The sequence below is a fragment of the Grammomys surdaster genome, unplaced genomic scaffold, assembly GCF_004785775.1.
Source record: "Grammomys surdaster isolate TR1022 unplaced genomic scaffold, NIH_TR_1.0 60, whole genome shotgun sequence".
Classification (NCBI taxonomy): Eukaryota; Metazoa; Chordata; class Mammalia; order Rodentia; family Muridae; genus Grammomys; species Grammomys surdaster.
This window is the reverse complement of record NW_021604562.1, coordinates 5559250-5583932: the sequence shown is the minus strand read 5'-3', so window position 1 is coordinate 5583932 and position 24683 is coordinate 5559250. Positions and strand designations below refer to the sequence as shown.

The following is a 24683-nucleotide window of genomic DNA, read 5'->3' as shown; positions in this document are numbered from 1 at the left end:
TGAAAGAAACGGTCATCACTGATCTGTTCAAATAGGAAGTCTGACATGAGATTTATTTATCAATGTTTACTTCACATATGTACACTATTAGTCATGATTGATTGAACCAGGAGTGACAACTGAGTGTAAGAAGGATAGTCAATGTCCTTGCTCATGATTTTTAGTATTTGGAACAAATAGAACAGCATCCTTCTCTATTAGAGAATGCACAACTGCAAGAGAAAAATCTTGAGAGCTTTTTCCCAGACATACATTTTACTGTGTGGACAAAGTTTGTGTCTAAAAGAAAAGGAAACTTAATTACTAAATAAAATGACTTAAGAATTATGTTGATACCTTTTATTTAATTGGTAATTATTATAGTTTGATATTCAGTTTTTCTAAAGTCCCCTTACCCCCAAACCTCTCCACTTTGCTTAAGCTAGTTTGAAGATTATTTTTCTAATTTTGTAACCAAGATCCTAACTAACATGTTAATCTTCTTTGTAATCCTATTATCGCTTACTTTATTTGTACCTAGTTTAGTCTATCACCTTTTCACTTCTCCAGTGTTTGTTACTCATGACTTTGTGGTTCTGAAGCATTGCAAATATCATTGTTTCTACTTGACATAATAAGATAGATGCTATGAATATGATAACTCCTACTATACTTTCCATGAGTTTGAGAGACTAAGGCTCACATTTGTTAGTATATATGTATGACAGGCCTATTGCTGATTTTAGGCCTATGGCTGAGTGTAGGCCTTCAGTGTGTAAGCAGGGATGCCCCTGACATCTCCTCCCTTCTCTAAGTATAGATTTTTTAAAAAGATTTATTTATTTTATGTATATGAGTACATCATTGCTCTCTTCAGACACACCAGAAGATGGAATCAGATCCCATATACAGATGGTTGTGAGCCACCATATGGTTGCTGGGAATTGAACTTAGGACCTCTGGAAGAGCAGCCAGTGCTCTTAACCATTGAGCCATCTCTCCAGCCCCTTTTCCAACATTTTGTAATTATTCATTTATTCATCCTTCAAATATTTACTTGTTATCAATGTGAAAAGTAAAGAAATAGGAAAGCATACACTCTGAAGTTTTAGTTTTCATTCAAAAACTCATGTGATTATAAAAATCATTTGTTGAAACTATTTATTTATTTCTATAATCTATCCTAAACCATTTCATTTTTACTCAATTATCTCAAAACTCTATGCTTTCTTGTTTCCTTTCCACTCAGTCCTCAATCTACCAGACTCTGATTTAAACATTTATTGTTACACTAATCCACATCAAATGGAGTAATAAATTCTTAAATGCCAAATCTACATTGACTTTTATCAATACAAAATGAAAGGGGGAGAAGGGACAAATTCTATTTACCTAAAACTATGTATATAATTAACTTTTTGCCTTCAGCTTATGCTCCCTACGGAGCCATAGACTAGTTAACACAACTCCCAGTATTAGATATGTGCAACTTGTTTGCAAGTTGTCTTAGTTAGGGTTTCCATTGCTGAGAAGAGACATCATGACCAAGGCAACTCTTATAAAGGATAACATTTAATTGGTGCTGGCTTACAGTTTCAGAGGTCCGGGAGCATCCAGGCAGGCATGGTTCAGGAGAAGCTGAGAGTTCTACATCTTGATTCAAAGGCAGCCAGAAGGAGACTGACTCTTGTGCACTGAATGGCACTAGAGCATTAGGAGCCCTCAAAGCCCACCTATAGAGTGGCACACTTTCTCCAACAAAGGCACACTTCCTAATAGTAGCACTTCCCATGGGCCAACTAAGCACCACACAAGTTATTTGTAAATATAGTCCAACTACTCCCAAAACAATATAGGCTATTGCTGTTGCCCTTGGTTACCTCTCAGAACTTGAAGTGCCTAGTGTGAAGACACTTAAGACACAAGACTTAAATGATTCAAGCTGGTTTTAATCTGAAAACCAGGGCTTTGCATTATAATTTCCATAGTACCATAAAATATTGTATAAAATGTTAAAGGAGGGTAGCAATCAATGTTCGTAACCAGCTGTGATGCCAATGAACCAGCATAGGAAAAATATCTCTAAACGTTCAATAACAGTCAGTCACATTTTAGTGGTAACCAACAGCTGTCTAATGAGACTTAAGGATAATAATCATGCCTGATACTAGAAACCTAGACAATCACCTATGGCTAGATAGGTCATGGATTCTATTTAAAAACAACAACAGCAGCAACGACAAAACCCAACCTTACTATCATCACTTTATTAGACCAGCATAATTCTTGATCAAATTCTAAAACATTATCATCCTATCATCCTCATAGAAGTGTAGCTCTTTTTCCTCATCAAGGAGCTTCTCTGTTTACTAAATACTTTTCAAAAAAACCTATAATTATATATTTTCCCCTTCTGTTTCCTCTCTTCTCTCCAACTCCCTCACTCTCTTTCAAATATCCATGGCTCCTTATTACCTGTTAACACACACACACACACACACACACACACACACACACACACTCCTAAATACATAAATACAACCTGACGCTTGCTTGCTTTGGATAATATTATTTGTGCATACATTTTCATGGATGGTAATCTTGTACTGAAAAACCAATTGCTGTGTTCTTCTTTGAGGAAGAGGTTTTCCCCAATTTCAGCAGTCCTCAGTTGCTAGTAGTTACTATGTCTATTGGGTTATCCTTGTTCAGATAATGTCTAAGCAGCCATGTCATTGATATTTTATAGATGTAGCTTCTAATATTGCTAGGACACATATAGTCATAGCAACCTCTTTGTTTCTGGGGATTTTACAATCCTTCTGCTTTCTCTTCTACAATGATCCAACAGCCTTAGGTTTACAAAATGTGTCACTTGGGACTGGGCTCCACAACTCCACATTTTGATCCATTGTAGCATTCTGTAATAGTCTCTGTCTGCTGCAAAAAGAAGTTACCATGGTGGGGGATAAGGATTATACTTATCTGTGGCTATAAGAACAGATCTATTGAATGTGGTTAGAGATTATGCTGATTTACTAAATTAGTGGTAGTATGTTTTCCTTCAAGATCTATGCCTTTACTAGCCTTGAGTAGTTGGCTAGGTTTCCTGTACCAATCATATTTTCTTTCTTGTTGAACAGATTATAAGTACAATTAGAGAACTCTTGGTTATCTCCAAGATGTTAGTTTTACTATTGCCATGCTGGTCATTGTTGTAGGACAAAGGCATCTTATCTGGGTAAAACTGTTGGTTTTTTCTTGGAAAGTTTGAATGGTACTTTTATATCACCATGAAAAATAGTCCTTAAAGAGTAGGATTTCAGGTCAGTAATAGCTTTTGGGATCTGTGTCTAAATTGCATTGCTTCTAAAGAATATTCACTTTACATCAACTGAAGATCATTGCAGAAAACCACAACTGTTCATAATGCAGAAATTAAGGATTGTGGGGGGGGGGGTCACAGCCCCTGTGGATACATCTACAACATACCTCATGTACATAAGGTTTGGGGAACATGGTGGAAGAGATGATGACAAGATCATGACAACCAGAGGACCAGGGAACAAGGAGAAACATTGTGTGGTTACATCTTTAGAAATGACAGGAAAAATTCATGCGTGATACCTGAACAACAGGTCTATCTAAACCAGACCTGAAAAAGGAGAATATCAACAGACATGTTAATGTGGAAAGAAAAAAATCTCATGGGGGTCTTATCCTTAGACAAAGTCATACATATAAATAATTACTTCTGAAAGAAGGAGACTTAACTTCTTTCAGGGATGAGTGTCATAACTGATTGTCTAAAACAAAGTTGTCAGCCCTGAGATCATGCACACACACCGCAATAAATGGACTCAGCATGTTATATGTGTGTATTTAAGCATTTAAATATAGGAAACACTAATAATGAAATAAAAGAAGGTTATCAATTTGAAAGGCAAACAACAGAGGCCAAAATGGGTGTTTTTAATGGAAAGGAGATGTGAGGGATTCAAGTGTGTAATAGGAAGAGGGGATGTAATTATACTTTAGCTCAAAAATTTAACAAAAAATGCAAAATCTGGTAAGGTTATTGAACTTTATTTGTATGACATCTCCTTATTCTTCTTTTATGATGCTGTGTTTTCCTCTTTACTTCTATAATACTGCATTGTCTCTGTTCATATCTCAGTAAATTTCATGGGTTTCACTTTTAGGTAGTCATTTAAGAGACTACAGGTCCAATTCAAATATATCTTCAGTCAAAATATTTACTTAGACCTTGACAATGTATAATTCCTTTAAAATCATGTTCTAAAGAATATAGATTGTTCACAAGTACTTCTTTTTATTGTTCCCCTACCTTGATGTGTAGGTTTCTCTGTTACTGAGTAAACAAAGAACAAAATGTTGATCCTTTTCTAGGTCTCACACACAGTCAGCCACTAAGTTCTGCCATTCTAATATGTATCTTATGATGTCTGCTCTTATTTATTGACCACTTAATGCAAAAGGTAATCTTATCATCATTTTTGTCTTGATTAGTGTAATATTACTTCAAATGGTCACATTACAAATCAGTTTTGTTCTTATAGTCTATGCTCTTTATTGCCAAAAACCCTCAAAATTTTGAAACCTTCCTTGCTATAAAAGAATATAGTTGAACATAGTTTTCCATGAGTCTCAGTATAAAAAACTAAAAACTACCTTTGTGGGAGGCAAAGTGGCTCTGCAGGTAAAGGTACTTGATATTTAAGCCTGGCAACATGGGGCCAATCCCTGGGAGCCATATGAAGGTAGAAAGTGAGAATCAACTTGGCAAATGTTTGGTCTGGCTTCTACAAGCATGCTGTGGTATGTACACCTACACATTATGCACACACACAACAATAAACAAACATTTTAAATTAAAATACCTTTGAATATTTTCAGTTATTTGGATAGGACTATAATTAAGTAAAGGAACAGTCTGTTAACAGCAACAGGAAACTGCAGAATACCAGTAATAACATTCATTATCAGAGAGGTTAAAAACAAACACTGAAGAGGGACAAAAATATATAGAGGAGAATGTAAGTCTTACTAGATGCCTGGCTACACTTTCTATGTTGCTATTGTTCACGTCTAATATGATATGGTTAGAATATGATTAAGAAGTCATTTGGTTCTTTGTTTACACTTTTCTTTGAATATATTTTAATCAAAATATAAAGAAATTACTTACACCTTCTATGCTCCCTCACTTCTCAAATTTATGGTGTCTTTTATATTATGTATATTACAAAAGATATATATGTATATGGAAGAGATATGCAAAATATATAAATATGTCAGCTCTTTTTTATTAAATCACAAACAAGTATCATAAAGAAAAACTGCAAATTTTATTATTTTTATTTCAAACAGATGTCAGTTTTGTCACCTTCTAATCTCTGATCTTCAAATAAGGAATTATACAGAAGAATATCAAAAATGTTTATTTCATTTTTAGGAGACTAAGGAGGAACATACAGGAGACAGCGCTGAAAGGGGAGTTGTCACATAGAGACCTTGTTGATTATCTGAGCAAATCTTCCTTTCCACCCTACCTTTTTCTTTGGTTCAAAGATTCTCTCCAGGGGCAGAAAGGAAAGCTATACATTTCAAATTATTTTTAGGACTTTGATTAACTGTGCCACCAGACCCCAGGTGACTATTAATATACTAGTAAAGGCAGTTAAAAGAAGACCTAAGGTCATCCAGTGAGTGAACGAAGCAAAATTGAAAGCATGAGTCTTGACCCAGTGATGTGATCTTTCTAGAAGACCATATGGTGGAAGCAAGCCAAAAGGGAGCAAATGGGAATAAGAGACACTATCTATACCAACTGTTAGAAGACAAGGCTCCTCAGCATGGAATTCAGCATTAAATGAAAGGACTTGCGAAGTGAACTTTCAATTCATCCATTCTTTCTCAATAAAGCACAATCGTACTATAACACAGCCTGTGATTATAAGACTAAAGATGTGCTATAAAGAAAATCCTGTGTCTTGAAATATAAAAGCTCAGTAAATCAAAAGCAAAAAAAAAAGAATTGAATCTATCAGCTATGCTTTCTAACATACGCTTTATACAAGGGCACTGCTATATTCATTCTGTGTCTGTGACCAAAAGACAATTGCTTGAATAGTAAATGTTCCATAAACGCTTGTCCAATTGAATTAGCTAATTGGCTGATGTCAATTTTTTAATGTTTAAGGATCACTTGGGATTATAAATTGATTAGCTAACAAGTGCTCTCATCAAAAGAAAACTGGAAGCCTGTGCCATAGCTTACTAGGATTTTTGCAAGAGGAGACAAACGTTCATAGAATGCTGTTAATTATGTTTCCCCTTCTCATGAATTGTTTACTTTTACTATTTACCTATGTCTTGAATGATACTGAAGCAAACCATGTAAGTCCCTTTGTCAACTGCCAGAAGAATAATTCTCCAGAATTAATCAGTAAAAAGAGAATTAAGCATTGCTTCTTTAGAATTAGGAAAAACCTGCTGCTGATAAATTGAATGCATTAAGAAATTAACATACCAGTAAATGATTGATCATTACAATTATATGAATTTGCATTTCTAGAATTCTACTGAAAGAACTTGAAATCCCTCTTCTAAGATATTTTTAGCCACAGTTTCCAGCTGGATATGGCATATAAGAGATGTATTTCTTATTATTATACCAGGAAGTCCAAGAATTTTATAAAATATTCACAACTTGACATTAAATGAATTAACCCAATGCATTTTAAAGTACAAAACTATACTATGTTCTTATCTAATTTTTTTATTGAAACTGATGGATAAGCAAGTGACCTCAGCAATGTCAAAGATTTGTAAACACCTACCTACAAGGCATCATAATAAAAGAAAAATTAGAGAAAAGCAAAGGAAAATGACTTGACGATCACATGCACATTCATATAGGTAGTCAATAAAGACATTATGAAGGAGTAAATAAAATAGAACACTGTCACCCAAACATCACAATAATCAGAGTCAAAAAAATCACTTTTATTTATTACAAATAATAGTAATGTTTCCTGTTAATAACAATAATCAGCAGTGATTAAGAGCTGATGATGTGCTTAACAATACTTTTGTATTCTACTAGTTTGTATTATATACATATATTATATATAATGCACAGTTTGTTCTAAGCATTGTTCTCATATTGTGATTCATTAAAAAAGAAAACAGACAAAAATCTATTCTCTCACAGCACTTAATGTTAGTGGAAATGACAGCAACCAAATGAACATATTTAAAGTACAATAATAAATAAAGATGCATACTAATACCATACATATACACACAGTAAGCATTAGCAAATATATAATGCATAAATGAGAAAAAGTACAATAGTATGTCAAATGGTGAAAAGTAGGACTGATCATATTATGTCAATTTTCCTACGTGGCCTTGGTTTATATCTGTGATCCTAGTGTTATTTTTCTTAACGCAGCCATTTACTTCTCTTTTTTTGTCTTATTCATTTATTTATTTATTTATTCATTTATTTATTTTCAAATAGTAATTTTTACTTATTCACACAGGGGTTATAAACACAAAAAGGCAGGACGTGGGAAAGGGGATGACACTGGAGCGTAGAAGCCATTTATCTCTAAAACACTTTCAGTTTAGTTCTTAGACATGGGTCACTGTTATAGTTCATGTTTTCTGTGACCCTGTGTTTTGTCTACAATAACACACACACACACCATGCACAAAAATTCCTACTGTAGAGAATAAATCAGATAGATGGTTAGCTAAGCAATATATACTATACAGAAAGAAAGAAAAAAGAGAATAGTGATAAATTGAAACAGCATGGTCAGATATGTCTCACTAAGAGGGAAATATATGCATAATGATCTGCATCAGGTAAAGGGTAAATATGAAGAGGAAACATAGTTTAGGTATAGGGATCAGTAACTGCAAAGGCAGCAATATCCTTGCATTTTGGAGAAACATTATTCAATAGGTATAGCAGGAAAAATGAAACAGAGCCACGAATGGAAAGGGAAACTACCCTTATCTAGGGTCTTTTATTCTGTGGTTACAGGTTGTCATCAGGGAAGTGACATTATCTATGATATATTTTAAAATTACTAGTCCGGCTATTGTGCTTTGAGTCAAATGTTAGGGTTATAATGTAGAACAGAAGCAGGAAGATTAGTTAGAAGTTCCCTGAAAAATCAATATGAGAGATGATGGCGTTTTATACAAGGGCAGTGGCAGAGGAAGTGGTGAGAATTAGTCACATTCTGAGTCTGTTTTCAAAGCAGAGATGACAAGGTGTGCTGATAGTTAAGATTAGGGGCCCTGTCAAGGTTTAAGGACTCAGAGAAAAGAGTTGCAAGAATCTGAGGTCAATGAGGTTGGAGGAGGAGGTTCTGAGGGCATAGTTGAGAGTTTTGAATAAATTTAAGCATGGATATCCTGAAATCAATGCCAGAGAGAAAGCATTGTATACACTGAGTTTATTTTGGACACTAATGGCCAAAGCAAGAATGAAGAACAAGTAAAACCAAATAGAGAAGTTACTCCACTGTCTGTTTTTGAGCTGGCCACAGATATGGGAAACAGGAAATAGATGTTGTTGATGCTGCTATTATAAAATACCCAGAAGAAAACCTACTCAACCACAGAAGAAATAGTCATGAAAACATTTTTTTTTCTTCTAGGTCAAATGCTATTCAAAGATATATTAACTTTCCTACATACATGTTTTCACACACTAAGAAATGGCTGAGTGGGATGCTATAAACATTCCTCATACACATAACAGAATAGTCATGGCTTAAGAGTTCATTTGCTTCAGATATGAAAAGGAATTGCTAGCGTACGTTTGTGCACAACTGGTAGCTGCAATAACAACTACAATGACAAAGCAGAATCGAAGAGTATGAGACACAGAACAAGAGTTGTGTGATGTGTTACCATGAACCTAAGGGAATATGAAAAACAGAAAGCTGGATATAAAAATGAACATGAAGAGGGAGGCCAATTTGGGGATATATTCTTACAGTTTATAGTTGATACTGATATGAAACGGGTCCTCTGAGGTAGTAAGAGTAGCAATGGTAAGAGAAGACTGAGTGCTCAGGTGCTCCTACACTGGTAATGGAAGTGAAAAAGAATAGTCACTCCTATAGAAAGACACTCTGCACATATGTAGCAGAGGGCTGCCTAGTCTGGCCTTAGTGGGAAAGGATACAACTAATCCTGTATAAACTTGATGACTCAGGGAAAGGGGTATGTTAGAAGGTATGGGGGAACACTCTCATAGAAGCAAAGGGGAAGGAGGATGTGGTGAAGAACTCAGCGACCGGTGACCAGGAAGTGGGAAACATTTGGAAGGTAAATAAATAAAATAACTAATTTAAAAAAGAAAGGTCTATGCAGGACAAAGAAGAGGAGACAGAGAAGACAAGGATGTAGCAGTGAAGGTTAACCATAAAAGGGGTATATGAGAAAGCAAATGCAAATTTATTAGTTTGTAATTCAATAAAAAATATCATTTATAGATCCATTTGTATATTAATCAGTACATGTGATGAATACATTTTATATACATAGTATATTGATTTGATGCAAAATAATATAAACACTTGCTTTTAAACTAGGTTATATCCCAAAACTTGAAAGTAAGGTCCTGCTGCTGAAGACACCATAGATATTCAATACGGGTTAAGAATTGAGCTGGCACTGAGTACTAAATCTCTCATAGAATCTGAAGGGATATGCAAGCTGCCAAGGGAGAAAAGCAATAAATATTCCTATGGAGATATAAAGCTTATGAGCAACAACAAACATCAGCATGACAAAATAACCTCAAGGGCAATGTACTGGCTATGAGGTCTTGGAGTTACGAACAGCTGTCTAATTGCACTTAAAGCATCACTTGATATAAGGGAATTGATAACTGTTACTGTAAACTAAGCCAGCGACCTGTGGCTGGTGAGGTCATGGAGGCTTGAGGAGAACTTAGTAGTGACATTTTCATCTGTATCTGAAGTTTAAATACCTATCTGTATACCCAGACAAATGTAGTTGTCAACGTCCTCAAAACAATGTCCTTTTTTCCTTCTGAGCAGACATAGACAATTACAGAAAGCCACAATGGATCAAAATACAAAGATCAACTGACCACAGTGTACCCAGTCTCAGCTGATATACATATGTGTCAGCCTCTATGCTTAAAACCCAAGTAATGTTGCAGAAGAATGGGGTCAAAGATAGTATTTTCTAGACATAGCTGAGAAGTCGTATCCATGAAATTTCAACAATTTGGCTGCTTAATTCAGATCCATACAATGACAGCACTAGAGACATTTTAACATGGACAGGTGAAATTCATCTCACAAGACTAGACCCATAGATGAAGATATAAAATCAATCTTATAGAGGTTGAAAGAATCAGTATTCTTTAAGAATGATTTCCCTGATGGATTATCCAGTTTCAAGTGGTAATCCCTACTAAGCACATGCACATAGAAACACAGAAGCAGCACTAAATGAACTTTGTAGGTGGTGGTGGTGGTAGTCTGTGTATGTGTGTGTGTGGGTGTGTGTGTGTGTGTGTATTACTTAATAATATATAAAACAATAATTAAAGGAGTGGTTATAAAGTTTAGAAGGATATGTGGCACAGATGAAATTGTGTAGGAGACAAATGGTAATTCTCAAAAAATTTTATTTTAAAAATAAATGTAAAACAACTGAGCTGGTAATCTAAGTGTACACGTGATCTATTTTTATTTTTCAAAATCGGGAATGATGAGGATGTATTTACTAAAAGATGGTTGTTTACAATGTCCTACTTGGCTGTCTGTGTGAGTCTAGAAGTCTGTTCCTGTCACAGCATTTTTTTAAACTTAGAAAGTCACTAGAGACTGTTTCTTTTATGTTTCCTTTTGTCTCAAATGCTCAGAAGTCACCTATGAAGTTAAGCTTCTTATGCGGATTAAGTCAATGACAATATTGATTTGGGCATTTCATGAGCTACCAATTCTAGTTATCATAACCTTTCAAGGAAGAGAAGATATGCCCTGAAAGATTAGAAACTCTCCTATTCTTACTGTGAATAGACTTGTGAAATAATCCAGTGGATGTATAGTTAGGAATACCATTCAGATCATAAGCTAAAATATTTTGCTTGTATTAACAACTACATCAAAAGAGTGTGCTGTTGTGGAGTGTTTTCACCAATGGGAAAAAACAGGTTACTTTCATCAGTTCCTTATCCCTGAAAAAATCAATTGACCCATTCAAATATGAACTTTAAAATAATATATTCTGATTTTATTTACCCTTCTGCCCCCTTCTGCTACCTCATCCTCATCTCACCTCCTATCTGGATCTATTCCATTTCTGTCTCTCATTAGAAAAGAACAGACTTCTATGGGCATGTAGAAGTATGTTTACTATTTTAATTGAGGTGTATTAGTTTTAACACAAATGTAGATTTCTGTGCTGTAGCAGAAACTTAGGTTCCAAAGGTATTGTAGTTCCAAAGAAAAGTTGGCTCTCAAGGAATGATTGGTAGAGATACAGTAGCCTAAAAGACCCATGCATAAAACAGGTCGGAGAGTAAGAAGAACCAATGGAGAAGATTGTAACAGAAAGAGTGTGTGAGGCATTACTCAACTCAATTCAATCCAATTTCAATTCCAATTAAATTCAATTTATTCAGGAAATCTTACTAAGTGTTGATTCTGTGGTGACACTGTGCTAAGCTAGCAAGGAAAAGAGCAATTTCCACACAAAATCCTGCTAGTTCAATATTCCTTATATTATACAACACTGAATAATTCACCATGAAATACAGGAAAGCCAATGTTTTAACTTTCTGATCCAAATTACTAAATATTTTTAAAAATCTCCAACTTGTGGATTATTGACCTATATTGAAGCGTCTGGTTACTCCATGGTGTTGGCTTGTTACATTGGATGTTCTTTAAGGACATGGCAAGGGAAAAGGACTTGAAATGCTTGTTAACTCTGGAAGCTTGGAAAACATTCTAGAACAAGGAAGATAAAATTCTTCCCTCTGTGTAAGTTATGTGGATATGCAAAATGTGTGTATACAAGTGCAGGTATGCAGGTACCACCAAGTGCATATGGAATTTAGAGGACAATCTTGTAAAATTGTTTACCAGGCTTACATGGTAAGTATGCTTATGGGGTGAGCGATCGCTCTATACCAAGAAATCTTCTGGTTGCCTTAAAATCGAACAATAGCTTCACCCGAAGCTCCTCAAAACAGTAATTGTCAAATTCAGGCAAAAATTGTGTAAGGAGGAAAAATTGTTCTGATATGGTGAGGAATGAGAAATTAACACAACATATATGTTATTACAAAAGATTGGTGATGCCATTGAACTAGGATACAATTCTGTATGTCATTTTAGGGGAGCAGACTTAGTGGGGTTTTACAAAGATCCTTGACATCTTATTGTAATTAACTTTTAAGTGCTTTGAACATTTGTTCTGAATGTGCATAATAAAATTTTTTATGTGATCTTTTTTATTATAGCTTTTGTGTTTTTAATATTTATTTTAGCAAAGGCTCAATTGCTTCCTTCTAAGCTTATGAGAAATCTGTTTAGTTTGTTGATCTATTTTTCTAATGGCTTTCTTACTGAGTCTAGATGCCATGAAATCCTGGATCATATTAAATCCACAGGCTTTTGTGATTGCCTTCCAATGCTCTTATCGAAGTACACTTCTAACAAAGTAGCTTCAAAATTTATATTCAAAATCAAATAGCAATTGCACAACTCATAAACACATGGAACAAGAGCTGTAATTATACATAAAAGATAATCATGTTAGTATACAATATATCTGTAACCTGTAAGACACCAAATATCAGAGACGGTTATTTAGTTGTGAAATTTTTCTTTCTATTTACCCTTGGCAGCTAGAATGAAAAAGAATAAAAGAGAATACAAAGGCACTTGTGAGTTTTCAGGCTATTTGTGCTGACTTGATTTTTGAATAAAATTTAGAGTTTTAGTCTTGTAAAACAGAAACAAAAACTAGAACAACTTTCATCCACACAAATTTAGTCGGAAATTAATTTCATGTCCAGATACATCTTCATATACTAAAGGCATGAGAAAAATTGGACACATAGAATGGCTTTGTCAGTAAGTTTTAAACTAAATCTTATTGTGAACTTATAAATATATATTTCAGTTATACAATTACTACATTTAAATTAACTTTATTATTTGAGAATAGGTCATGTAATAAGATGATCAAATATTCTTCTTAGGCCATGTAGACAAAATACTCAATATGCTGGTATCCTTTTATGAAGAGTGAAAGCAAAAGCATATAGTGATGATACTTGAGGCTTTTTCTTTTGAAATTATTTAAATAGTATTAAATTTTAATAAATCAATTTTTCTAATAAATATATACTGAATGTGTTTTATGTGCCAAATATTATTCCAGTCTCTAATATAAATTGTAAAAGCATGATAGGAGGAACATAGCACCACCAGTGTGCTTGGATTTTTTTTTTAAAGAAAATTGATCAGATATGTCCTACCATCCAATGGAGTCGGATGTACTGGCTCTGCAATCCCAAGAGTGGCTTGGAAAGAATACACAGACTGCGTATCTTGGCTGTCTGTTACACTTACAATGCTCTAGGAAGCAGATTTATTGCCTTCTTTCCAAAAGGTGGTGTGAAGGAAACCATAGAGAAATAGACTTTGCCAGTCACTAGTATTTGGCAAGCAGAGCCGGAGCTTAGAGAACTTTAGATGGGAAGCTACAACACTAATAGGAGGCATTAGTATTCCTGACTGAATTTCACATGCTGTTCTATAAAGGCTCTGTTTTGTTTTGTCTTTTGTTGTGATATACAAGTATGTCTTGCTTAAGAAAATGCAATCAATAGAATAAATTAGAATGTAATTGTATTATAAATTGATTATCCTTGTTGCTTCATACATTCATACACAATTAGTGAATATTTGATAGAAATACATGTACCCTTACATATAAAATGTACAACACAATTATGAATTTTTTGTGGCCGTTCTCTTTATCAAACTCACAGATTGCCTTTTTTCAATTAGTGGAGGTGATTTTAGATCATATTTATTGATTAATCCGAGACACCATTAACATTTAGCTTGGTTAGATGTCAATGTGATAATTTTTCAAGTGTTCATGAGACATTGAACTTGAACCATTCATGAGAAGACATAATTGGACTCTAGTAGTGAATCTTTGTAAATGTCTCAGCTGCAGCTTAGAAAACTCATCTTAAGGCTTGAGTGTACCTTTATTAATTTTTTTGTCTTTGATCTCATTTCTAACTGCCTTTTTATTCCATTACATAAAAGATACAAAGGATCATCTGCTCAAACAGACTCAAGAGTAATAAAATTAAATATTTCATGTGGTACAGAGGAGTGGTGCCAAAATAGCATTGCATATGCTTGAGTTTATCCTGACAGGACAGCAGAAGCCTCTGATTTTGTTATAAAGGCTTTAAATGAGAATATTTCCAACATTTCAGGGGACTCAGGATTTATCTTCTGTCACCTCTTACCCATTCAGAGTTATAATGAGAATGAAAAGTGCTAAAAATAAATAGAAATTATTTGTGTTGGTGCCAGTTCTGCCTCACAGATGACCAAAAAGGATGAATAACAGTTTTCTGACAGGGCGATTTCCTGACAGGACATGTGAGAATTCTTCATACTTATGCTACCACAGATATCTAAAACAACTTTTGACTATTTGAAATGAATATCAGGCTAGATTTCAAAATGCCAAATCCGAAGCCTCCTCAAACCTTTATAATAAACAGGAAGCAGAATGAAATAGGGGTGTAATTTCAGTGCACATCATGAACTAAAACCCATGGAGCCATGGAGGTACCTGTTATCTATAGAATAGAATCCTTGCCTTTTCACTTGGCATTTTAAGTTTGGTGATGGCTTCCTTCGATATCCCACTAATTTTTACTTTTTATCTTCAGCAGTGTCTCTCTGCTTCAGCCATACTACCTATTCGGTTTTTCACTCAAATTATTCATCTTAGCCTGGTCTTTGAGTCTTTGTCCAAAATATATAATGAACAGGCCCCAAACAGGGTGCGAGGGTGGAAACAAATATTTTCCCCTCAATCTTCACAGTCTGAGACAAACATCCATTTTGCTCCTTCCCTGTAGCTAAAGCAATTCAGCAGAAACTAAATTACATGCCCCAAAAGAGAGTAGTTTTGCTGCCCAGGGGACAGCCATTTATGTGACACTTAGCCAGGGAACTCGTTTTTATCTTCTCAAATTATGTGTATCCTCAAAGGAAATACACAATTCCCCACAACAAAATTATTTAAGAAGCAAACACCAACATTATCTCCCATACTGGTGTGTAGGTTTTCATCTAGATTAAATAAGAAACGTTAAAAGTTAGGGCACAGTATCGAGCAAAGTAGGCTGATGGCTAGAAAATGCAATATAAGAGTTACCTTTAGGTTGAAAGTAAAAGGCAAGCCAGAATTGAGAAACTGACTTGATTCTTCTTTGTTTTGATGTTCAAAGTTATAATTGCAACTGTAAAATATATGAACAATGAGCTATATGCTTTTATTGTTTTCTAAAGTTAATTAAATTCTTTATGTACAGAAGTACTTCAGTCAAACTTAGCCCAATTAAGTAACCTATGTCATTTGCTACTAATTGACATCTAGAAGGTCATGTGTTGTACTCCTACATGAATCGTAAAAAGGAAAACAAGAGTGTTACAGAGATAATGTCCATCAAAATGCTGTCTGAAAGTGTAATATGTAGGCTGTACAACTACAAACATACACCATTCATTTCCTATTTATATGTTTTTCTTTTTCGAAACTGAATTTCAAATAATCTTGAACAATATAGTAAAATTTACATCCATCAAAATGAATATGTATAAATTGTTATGTATGGAGATACTAGTTTGCTTCTTAAAACAATTTACCAACCACCTTTATTTTGAATTTGGCACTGGTGGAAAACTTCCCAGTTGAGGATAACAGTAGTATATCAGGGTGATCTAATGTCAGGGGAAGGTGAGCTTCAGAGCAAGAGTTCCTTGCTTTGTAGCTTTGTATCTCTGCAGACTTGTATCTTCTTCTATTACTAAAGTTTGAAGGACCGTAGATATAGAAAGTCTTCAAGAGCTTCCTGAACCCTATGGAATTTTAGGCAAATACTGTGTTTATGTGCATGTTTTCCTGAATAGTCTCAGGGATTTAATGAGATTCCAAAGGCAGTTTTAACACCCCAGTCCCCACCACACTGAAGAAATATGTCTCTAGGCTTTGAAAAACAATGAAAGATCTTACAAAAAAATGTTGTTACCAAATTTGTATTCTCAAAAGGCCATTGGTAACTACAAGGAAGAGAACTTGGGTTCCCCAGTATTAAGAATAAAATTTAACACGCAAAATATGTAGCTTATGGTCTCAATAGGCAAGGGTGTCATGATTGATTATGATTCTGTCCTGCCATGGAACAGGTAGAGGGAGCCAGGGCACATGTTTCAAGGACACTCTGTTCCAATTTTAGATGCCCCATTCAAAAAAGGTGAATACATTTTCACAAGCAGTGTTACCACCTAAAAGACATGAGCCAATTAGAATTGTTCTTAAATAATTTGACTAACTCTCTTTTAGACTCTAAGCTCTTTCATAGCAGTCATTATAACTCTTTGTGGTAGAAATTCAGGACAACTCTAAGCATAACATGCTCACAGCAGAAAAATCATTATGTGTGATCAAATGCTGTTGAAAATCTCATTTTATAGGTCTTGTTACCACTATATTACTCCTGCCATCTGTGATCTCTTCCCCATAAATATGGATCCTGAGATTAAGGGTTGTTTCAAAAATTTTGTAGGAACTGTAATCCATGTCATCTACATATACACAAACCATAGCTCCAACCATGGATAAGTGCTTGAAATAAGAACAGAAAAAATGCAATTTTGAGATTCTATCTACCCCCTGGAACATAATATGTGGCAACATGGCTTGAACAGCTTCTGCAGTGGGATGAAGTAGCTCATTAACCTGGGTCAAGGAATGGGAAAATAACAGTCATGAGGATACATTTATTCCAAGGAGGATGTCATCTACTTAGAACTATAGCCCTGGGACATACTCAATACTAAATTAGTGTTCATGTATAAGTGAATAAATTAAAGGCCAGCAGTAGATGATAGACGATTTGCTTTGTAATTACAATACATACAAATTGGCAGTTTGAATGTTTTCCAACAGATAAAATTGTAATCCACCAAACAACCAAGCAACCAAGTCATAAAACATCATATTAAGAGAACAATAAACCATAAAACAGGATATACAGAGAGAATGTCACCTCTACTGTTTTAAGAGTGTTTAGTACTGTATGAGTTGTAACTGGTTTTTGCCATGTCTCCTTTTTCTGCACTGGCCATGTTCCGTCATTATTATTTTGGAGTAAAATGGTTCCACTCAAAACTAATTTTAGCCATGTTAAAGCCATAGAAAACTTAGTATAAGTGAAATACTTCTTACATTTACTTTTCCATATCTTCATTTGTAGAGTTCTTGGATACTCGAAGCTACCTTTGGATGTGGGCATACTTGGGAACAATTGCCAACCATTCTACTTCAAGAAAAATGTATTCCTTCTATTCAATCTGTCACAAATCATACACTAAGCCTCCTTATAGGTATTAATACTGTTAATAAAGAACTAATAATAGTACATTATTGTCTATCTTTTTATTCAAATACTTTTGAAAGATTAAAACAACTAAACAACAAGAAACATCATTAGAATTCAGCAATCCACATTCACTTGGACAGGACAGTTGCTGAGGTGGCAACTAAAACTGAAGTAAAGCATTTCTTCAGTATTTCCCAAAACTTAGTCATGAACTAGAGATACACTAACAACAACAACAACAACAACCACCACCAACTTATTTCTGTGACAGATTAAAACAAAGAAACCATTCATGATCAATTATACACCATAGCGTTTATCTTTTACCAATGATGTTCAAAGTGAAAAGGCTTTTAAATTCCTTGTCAACCACTGGCCACTGGAACATAAAGAAGCTGCCAAAATTGTAGACAGAAATGAAGAGAATCTAAGTAGTTTTAGTTTGGCAGTATTTTCACGCTTGTGAAAGCAGTTGATCCTTATCATAACCTCCTGGTGTAGGTGTGAATAGGTAGCTCAGTATATAAAGAATGGTGTTTATTTTCTTCATTGCTGATCCAAAACCGGATGACTTTCTGAGAATCTGCACTCCATGCACTCTCTAAAATATACTATATGTGATAAGTACATACAGTTTCATCTGTCACTCTAAAAAATAAGTTGGGCTCAGCTTTACCTAGATTAATGCAAGTTACAAATACTGGCATGCATTTTTGACAGCTAATAATGTTTACTCTGATTTACAGGTGGCGCTGAAATAAAATAACAACGTAGATTCTAGACTTTACAGAAAAGAAACTTGAACCTTTTTTTTTTTTTTGCTTAATATAGGATAATGCATTTGTCTTCAAAAGGGGCAGATATTTCCCTACAGCGCCTCTATAGATCAGTGAGAAAGACAGTAGCATATAAGATATCAAGTTTTCAGGCTTTTGGTTTTCTAGATCTTTATATTTTAGCTTAGATAAATCAGTTCACTAAAGAATGGTGTTGGCTGACAATGTAAGCACATTTAAACTATGTTTATGTCAGTTCACAGATGATAGATTCAGGTTTTTGTTCCTTGCCTTTCTAGTTTTACCCTATACACTTTCCCTGAATAATCGCATCTATCTCTGGGCATATTTTAGGAACTAATGTGATCAAGACTGCTTTTATCCTCAGCCTCATTCTATCTTGAACTCAAAAGATGAGTCTTCAACAACCTTTTGGAAAATCCATCTTATGTCATGCCAGTATCTTAAACTTAACATCCATTTCTTATCAAATTGATAACATCCTCATAGTTTTCAAAACTTGAAACTGTAGACTGATTTTGACTCTGCTGTGTGTTGTAAATTCAACCAGTAATCAGTTATCCAAGTCATATCATTTACATTACACAAACATTTCTTGAATGTTTCTCTTCTCTTTTTAAGCTATGATTCTCTCTTCATGTCATGCTTTGCTTTGTGGTAACTTTGTGACATCATAGATTGCACACACACCCATATTCAATTATTTTGTATTGTAACTACTCTTCTCTTAAACCTTTACAATTCTCTTGTGGACTTTACATTACAAAACTTGAAATCTATGAGTCCATTGTCTAATAACTCACTATTATCAACAGCAATATCTTAAGACCACCAGTGAATGCCTAGAACTTTCAATAATGCTACATCATATTGCAAACGTATTTTCTTTGTGAGTAATAAGAGACCAACAACAATAATAACTAGCACTAAACTGAAAGAACACTACAATAGAAGATGTATCAGTGTGGTCTCTCTAACTGAAAATTTCTCAGTGTGTTGTAATCATCCTTCTTGTGATGTTCTGAATGATGAAATGAAATGAAATTAATGACACAGTGATAAATGCTAGACAAGGACTAGATGTGTGGTATTAGGTCAGGAGGAGGATCATCTTCTTTGTGTGGTCTTGAGTAACTGAGCCATGATAAGAGTCAGTGGCTTGAGATCAGGCAGAAGACAACATTCATGATTTGGAATACTTGGTGGATAAAAGTTATTTTGTTTTGTTTTCTCCATAGGATACCCTTAGAAGAATCATTTAATTATAAATTATTCTTTTGATTATTGCATTAAGAATGCATTTCACTGATATTTTTGTCTTTCTGAAAGTTAGAATTTATTAAATAACAATAAATTTCAAAGGTTTAGCATTTTAAACAATAGCAACCTCTTATTTTACCTTGCTTTTCTCTCTCTGTCACCCTGCTGAGGCAAATGCAGGTTCTTGTACTTCAATCTTCTAAAGTTTGATTTTTAATTTTGATTTTTATTCTTTGAAATTTTCATATATACATACAACGTATCCTGACTGTATTTACCCCTTACACTTTCCCTCCAGTTCTGCCTGGGGTATTCTGTTTTTTAATTTTTTGAATGGAGCTCAAGGAATGATAGTGTGCCAGCTTACCATTATAAATGATCCGGGGCTAGGAACAAAGCTCAGTGGTTGTGAACATGCAAGGCCCTGATGTAGGGTTCGAGTACCATGGAAGAAAGACTTCTTTTCAAACGCTGAACCAAGAAGACTAAGCATTACGTTAGTATATATCAGCCTTAGTGGACTAAATAATGTCCTAGTCAAGGGAGAAAGGTAAAAGTACAATCTTGAAATGTTAATGTTTACAATGAACTAGTTTAGGGGGGCTAAGTTCCTATTACATTGTTAATAGGGTTTTAACTTTCAATCCTTCCTTTTCCAAATATGTTTTCATTTCTGAGATAACACATTTATAGAATCATACCAGAAACAAGATGACCACCACTCCCCCACCTCCCCACTTTTTGATTATGTTGCCAGATCTTGGAAGATTAATTTGATTTTTTTGTTTGTTTGTTTTAGAGAGCAAGAGACAGAGTAACAGTTCTTTGCTATACATTCTACATCTGGTATTACCCTGCCTCTGTAGTATAATGATATAATGCTAAGTTAATGTATTCTACCATCTTTGTAGCGTAGTGCTTCACCAGATCTTTAATGAACAGTTTCCATTGAGCATCTTCTTAGAGACAGCTTAGTTTTGTCTGCTTTCATTAGTCTCCTCCCATCTGTTGTACATGCAGTGAAGATTCTTATCACCAGAAACAACCTCTCCAGCATTTTTTATACTTTTAAGTCCAAGACTATTCCTGAATCTAAATCCCAATTCTGAACTTTTAGCAAATAACTTTGTGTTGCTTATTTCTTAATGTAAATCTTTCTGTGGGTTCAGTGCTTTTTGGCACAACATGTTCCAGGAGTCAGAACAAATTTTTCTGTTCATATCTTTTACTCACAAATTTGATACATTTTTTCTCTTTACTAAGCACTTACCATGCATCTTGACTGTAAACTTATACAATTTTATGTGTAACTTCACAACTGGAGTGAATTTCTTTTCTTTTCTCCATAATTTCATAGATTTGCATGGACAGTAATACTAGCAACCTCAGCATATAACTTTTTCTTTCTTTCTAAATCAAGACCTCTCATCTTTTCATTTAAAGGACAGTTTTCACTTATTGCTTTAGTACAGCATTTATATTTAACAGCATTATACTCTTATGCTTTGGAGTATTTATTAAGTAGATTACTTGAATACAAGCCATGTAATACCATCTACTTTCTCTCTTATCTAGAGTTCTATAATAACTAAAAAGAAGATATCATATATAATATAAATGTACTGAACAAAGTGATGATTCTTATCAGGGGTGGACACAGATGCTAGTTGAAAAACACAATTAGGCTAATCAGAATGATTTTGTAATAAAAAATTTAAAAAATGGTTTATTTCTGAAATTTTTCTTTTATCATTTTGTGCACCTTGGTTATGTAACTAAAATCCTTTGGAAAGTCACGCCATGCGTGGGGAGGCTATTTCAAAAGCACTTATCACAAAATTGTACTGATTACTTTGGATAGCAATTTTATCCACCACCTATGAGTTTCCAAGAAGCATTAAATTTTCACCTCCAACATAGGACTCAAGGTATGGTTAACATTAAGTGCTAAACAAAAGCTAGTTGCTTAAAATACTCTATTGAAAGGAAGTTAGCATGACATTAGAAAAGAAAAACTGCACTCATCCTAAATTTCTTTTGATCACCATGCACAGGAACAAAATGTGAGGCTGGCTTTCTCAGTCTTTCAGACTTAGTGTAACATTATTCATATCTTTAAAGTCATAACCGTTCTATGAGCCTGTTCCACAACCCACAACTTATAATTATAACTTTGTCTTCTGTAATGACAAATTTACTCAGAAATATTTTAATAGATATATACAGTTTTTAAAGAGAAATAGACTCCAAATATTGATAAAAATAAAATATTGCCAAGAGGGAGGTGGTTTTAGTTTGCACAAATGTGAGATATCTTTAGCTGAAGACATGACAGATTAAAGTGAATCCTTTGAAAAGATGGGTACAAAACTTGTCCAGTTATATTGAAGTGCAAATTAATAATTCAGTTGATATTACAAATGTGAATGCATATTTTCATGTCAGTATATATTGAACTATTGACTGAATTTAGAGTTTTTGTAAATGTAAGACTGTAATAATAATTTAGAATGCAGTAAGTTTAATTTGTAATAATGCATCAGACATAGTAATATTTAACAAGCAACTTCTAATATATATTGTCACATATATTATCAAATAGGGAAGTCATAGGACATATATGTAAATTTTATAAAAATACAGAGAGAACAGTAAAGAAATAATGATCTTCATTCTCATTAGGTATACAGTATGGAAAGAAAATCTATAGCGAGAGTAAGTCATATAAATAAAATATACTTATACTTCATGGAAGAAGAGATCAATCATCTACACAAAGCAAAAATTTGGTGATAGAGTCACAGTGAGAGTTGAGAGCAAAAGATGTTTTCAAGTTAAGATGTGAATGATAGTTGAACAGAGATAAAGGGAGACAGTGAGGATGGGCATTCCCAGAGTACAAGAGTTTGTATCTGGAGATGTAGCTGGGTGGTAGAGTGTTTACTCCACATGCGTTTTATCTATTGCATCTTTTCTACCACCCCCCTAGTATTTTTGTTTTGCTGCCAGGAAATAGGTGACAACATAGTAAACAGGGGATGAAAGGAAATACAAGCAGATTAGTTAGATTTATTTTTTAAAATCTCAGTGAGATGCACTAAGAGTCCATTACAGATGTAGAGATCAATTTTTTCTGGATGAAGCAACGTGTTAAACAGAGAAATGTTGCTGGCTCACTGGAAGAAGGCAAGCATGAACTAGCCAGTGTCTAACAATGTAAACAGGCTTGGAAATGAGGGTATTAGAATGATTCCCTTCCTTTTAGTTATACAGAATGTAGAGTAACTGATATAGTATCAATTCAGAAATGTTTATCAGGTAATTGCATGTTTAAAACTGTAATTTATGAATGAGGTTAAAGCTGAATTAAAATGTAAATTTGGAAATTTCCCAAAACAAGTGTGATCATTGAATTCAGTTGAACAAAAGACTTTGGAGGAATCATACAGGCATCAGAAATCTCCAGTGGGCCTTTTAAAACTGTAAATTGATAGACAAGTTCTAAACCCAGGTTTTCTAAGACGGCGTCTGAGAGTTTGAATTTTTAGTAAATTCTCAGTTGATGCTGATACTACTGAGTCAGGAGTATACAGCTTGAGGATTACTGTCCCAGATGAATAAAATTGTTTAAAAATAATGTCAGTGTGACTTACCCTTAACAAATAATCTGTGCTAATGTCAATATATTTTTCTATGCTCTTTTTTTACTGTATTTACCTATAAAAAATAGAAATTGTATTTCTATCTCCCTAAATTTGTTAGAAACCATTATGCCTTCCATAAGTGATAGACTACAGTAGCCAAAAATTAGATTACAAAATTCATCTGTGTGTGTTTTTAAGAAACTCTCAATGTTCTTCATTACCTTGTAAGCTATGCTGCAAAGCCTTTCCACATTTTTTCCACAGACTCTCTAGCCCCTTGTTTGGGTGGTCTCTACTAGCCTGTGTCACATTTTCAGCAGCTGAATATTTCTTTGAGACTTCTGTCCCATATGGGCAATGGCTTGAAAAGCACTTAGCTGTTTACTTTACGTCTTACTATAAATTATTTAATCCTTTAGTTTGTAAATGGCTATTTGTAGGATTAGACAAATTCTGAAAGCTCTGATAAGAGGATTGTTGCATCCAAATTCATGCATAATCCCTAAAAAGCACATGGAACCTACAACCTCAGCTGGGTACGCATGTGGAACAGCTTAACTGAGCATATGTAAGCAGTAGGAATTATTAACCAGTTAGCACTGGCAAATTTGTTTTTGATACATAAGTTTATGCATATAAATATTCACTAATGAAAAGTAATATTACTTCTAAAAATCCAATATAAACCTACCTTGAGTAGATTTCTCCGCATCCTTCCTCTTTCTACTCTGGCTATTGTAATTCCTCCTCAGTTCTTGGTTATATTCATGCAGAGTTTCCCTGGAGTTGAATGACTGCCTTGGTTTTCTCCCATCTTCACTCTCATCAGAAGAACTGGTATAAGCTAGATCCATTTCATGCTTGACTTTGGACAGAGGCTGATAAGGTTTGCAGTCTGTTTGCTCCATCTCTGATTAAAGAAGCCGAGTCTCATGAAAAAAGGATAAGGAAGTTCTTTAATGAAAACAGTCCTGGAAGAGAGTGAAAAACATGAGCCTTTTTAGATTTGTCCTTTTGCAAGGAAACACATCTGGCAGATTCACAATTGGCCTGCTAATACTATCAAAGGAGTGAAGCAAAAGACAAAGTGGATGACATGAAGCTAGCCGGAGGCAATAACACTCTGTTCTACATGCATATATTCTCAAGCATTTAGGATGAAGCTAGAAGTTGTAGCCTCAGAAAATACAAAATTAAAAGACAGATACAAAAATATTTGCATTGGAATGCAAACAAAGGGCAGTATTACTTTGGTATGAG

General features: G+C 34.3%; 1 protein-coding gene across 3 annotated transcripts in view; it reads right to left on the bottom strand.

The window, feature by feature from the left end:
- Tenm1 (teneurin transmembrane protein 1) overlaps window positions 1-24394 on the bottom strand; it is a 559933-nt gene extending 535539 nt beyond the window's left edge. For 2 of the 3 annotated variants that reach the window (XM_028754767.1, XM_028754112.1), the window contains exon 1: window positions 24115-24331. In XM_028754767.1, the coding sequence (XP_028610600.1) occupies window positions 24115-24331 (217 nt within the window). Of the gene's footprint in view, window positions 1-24114 lie in introns of all 3 variants that reach the window. The other variant, XM_028753445.1, reaches the window with a different exon arrangement.
- Window positions 24395-24683: the final 289 nt, after the last annotated feature.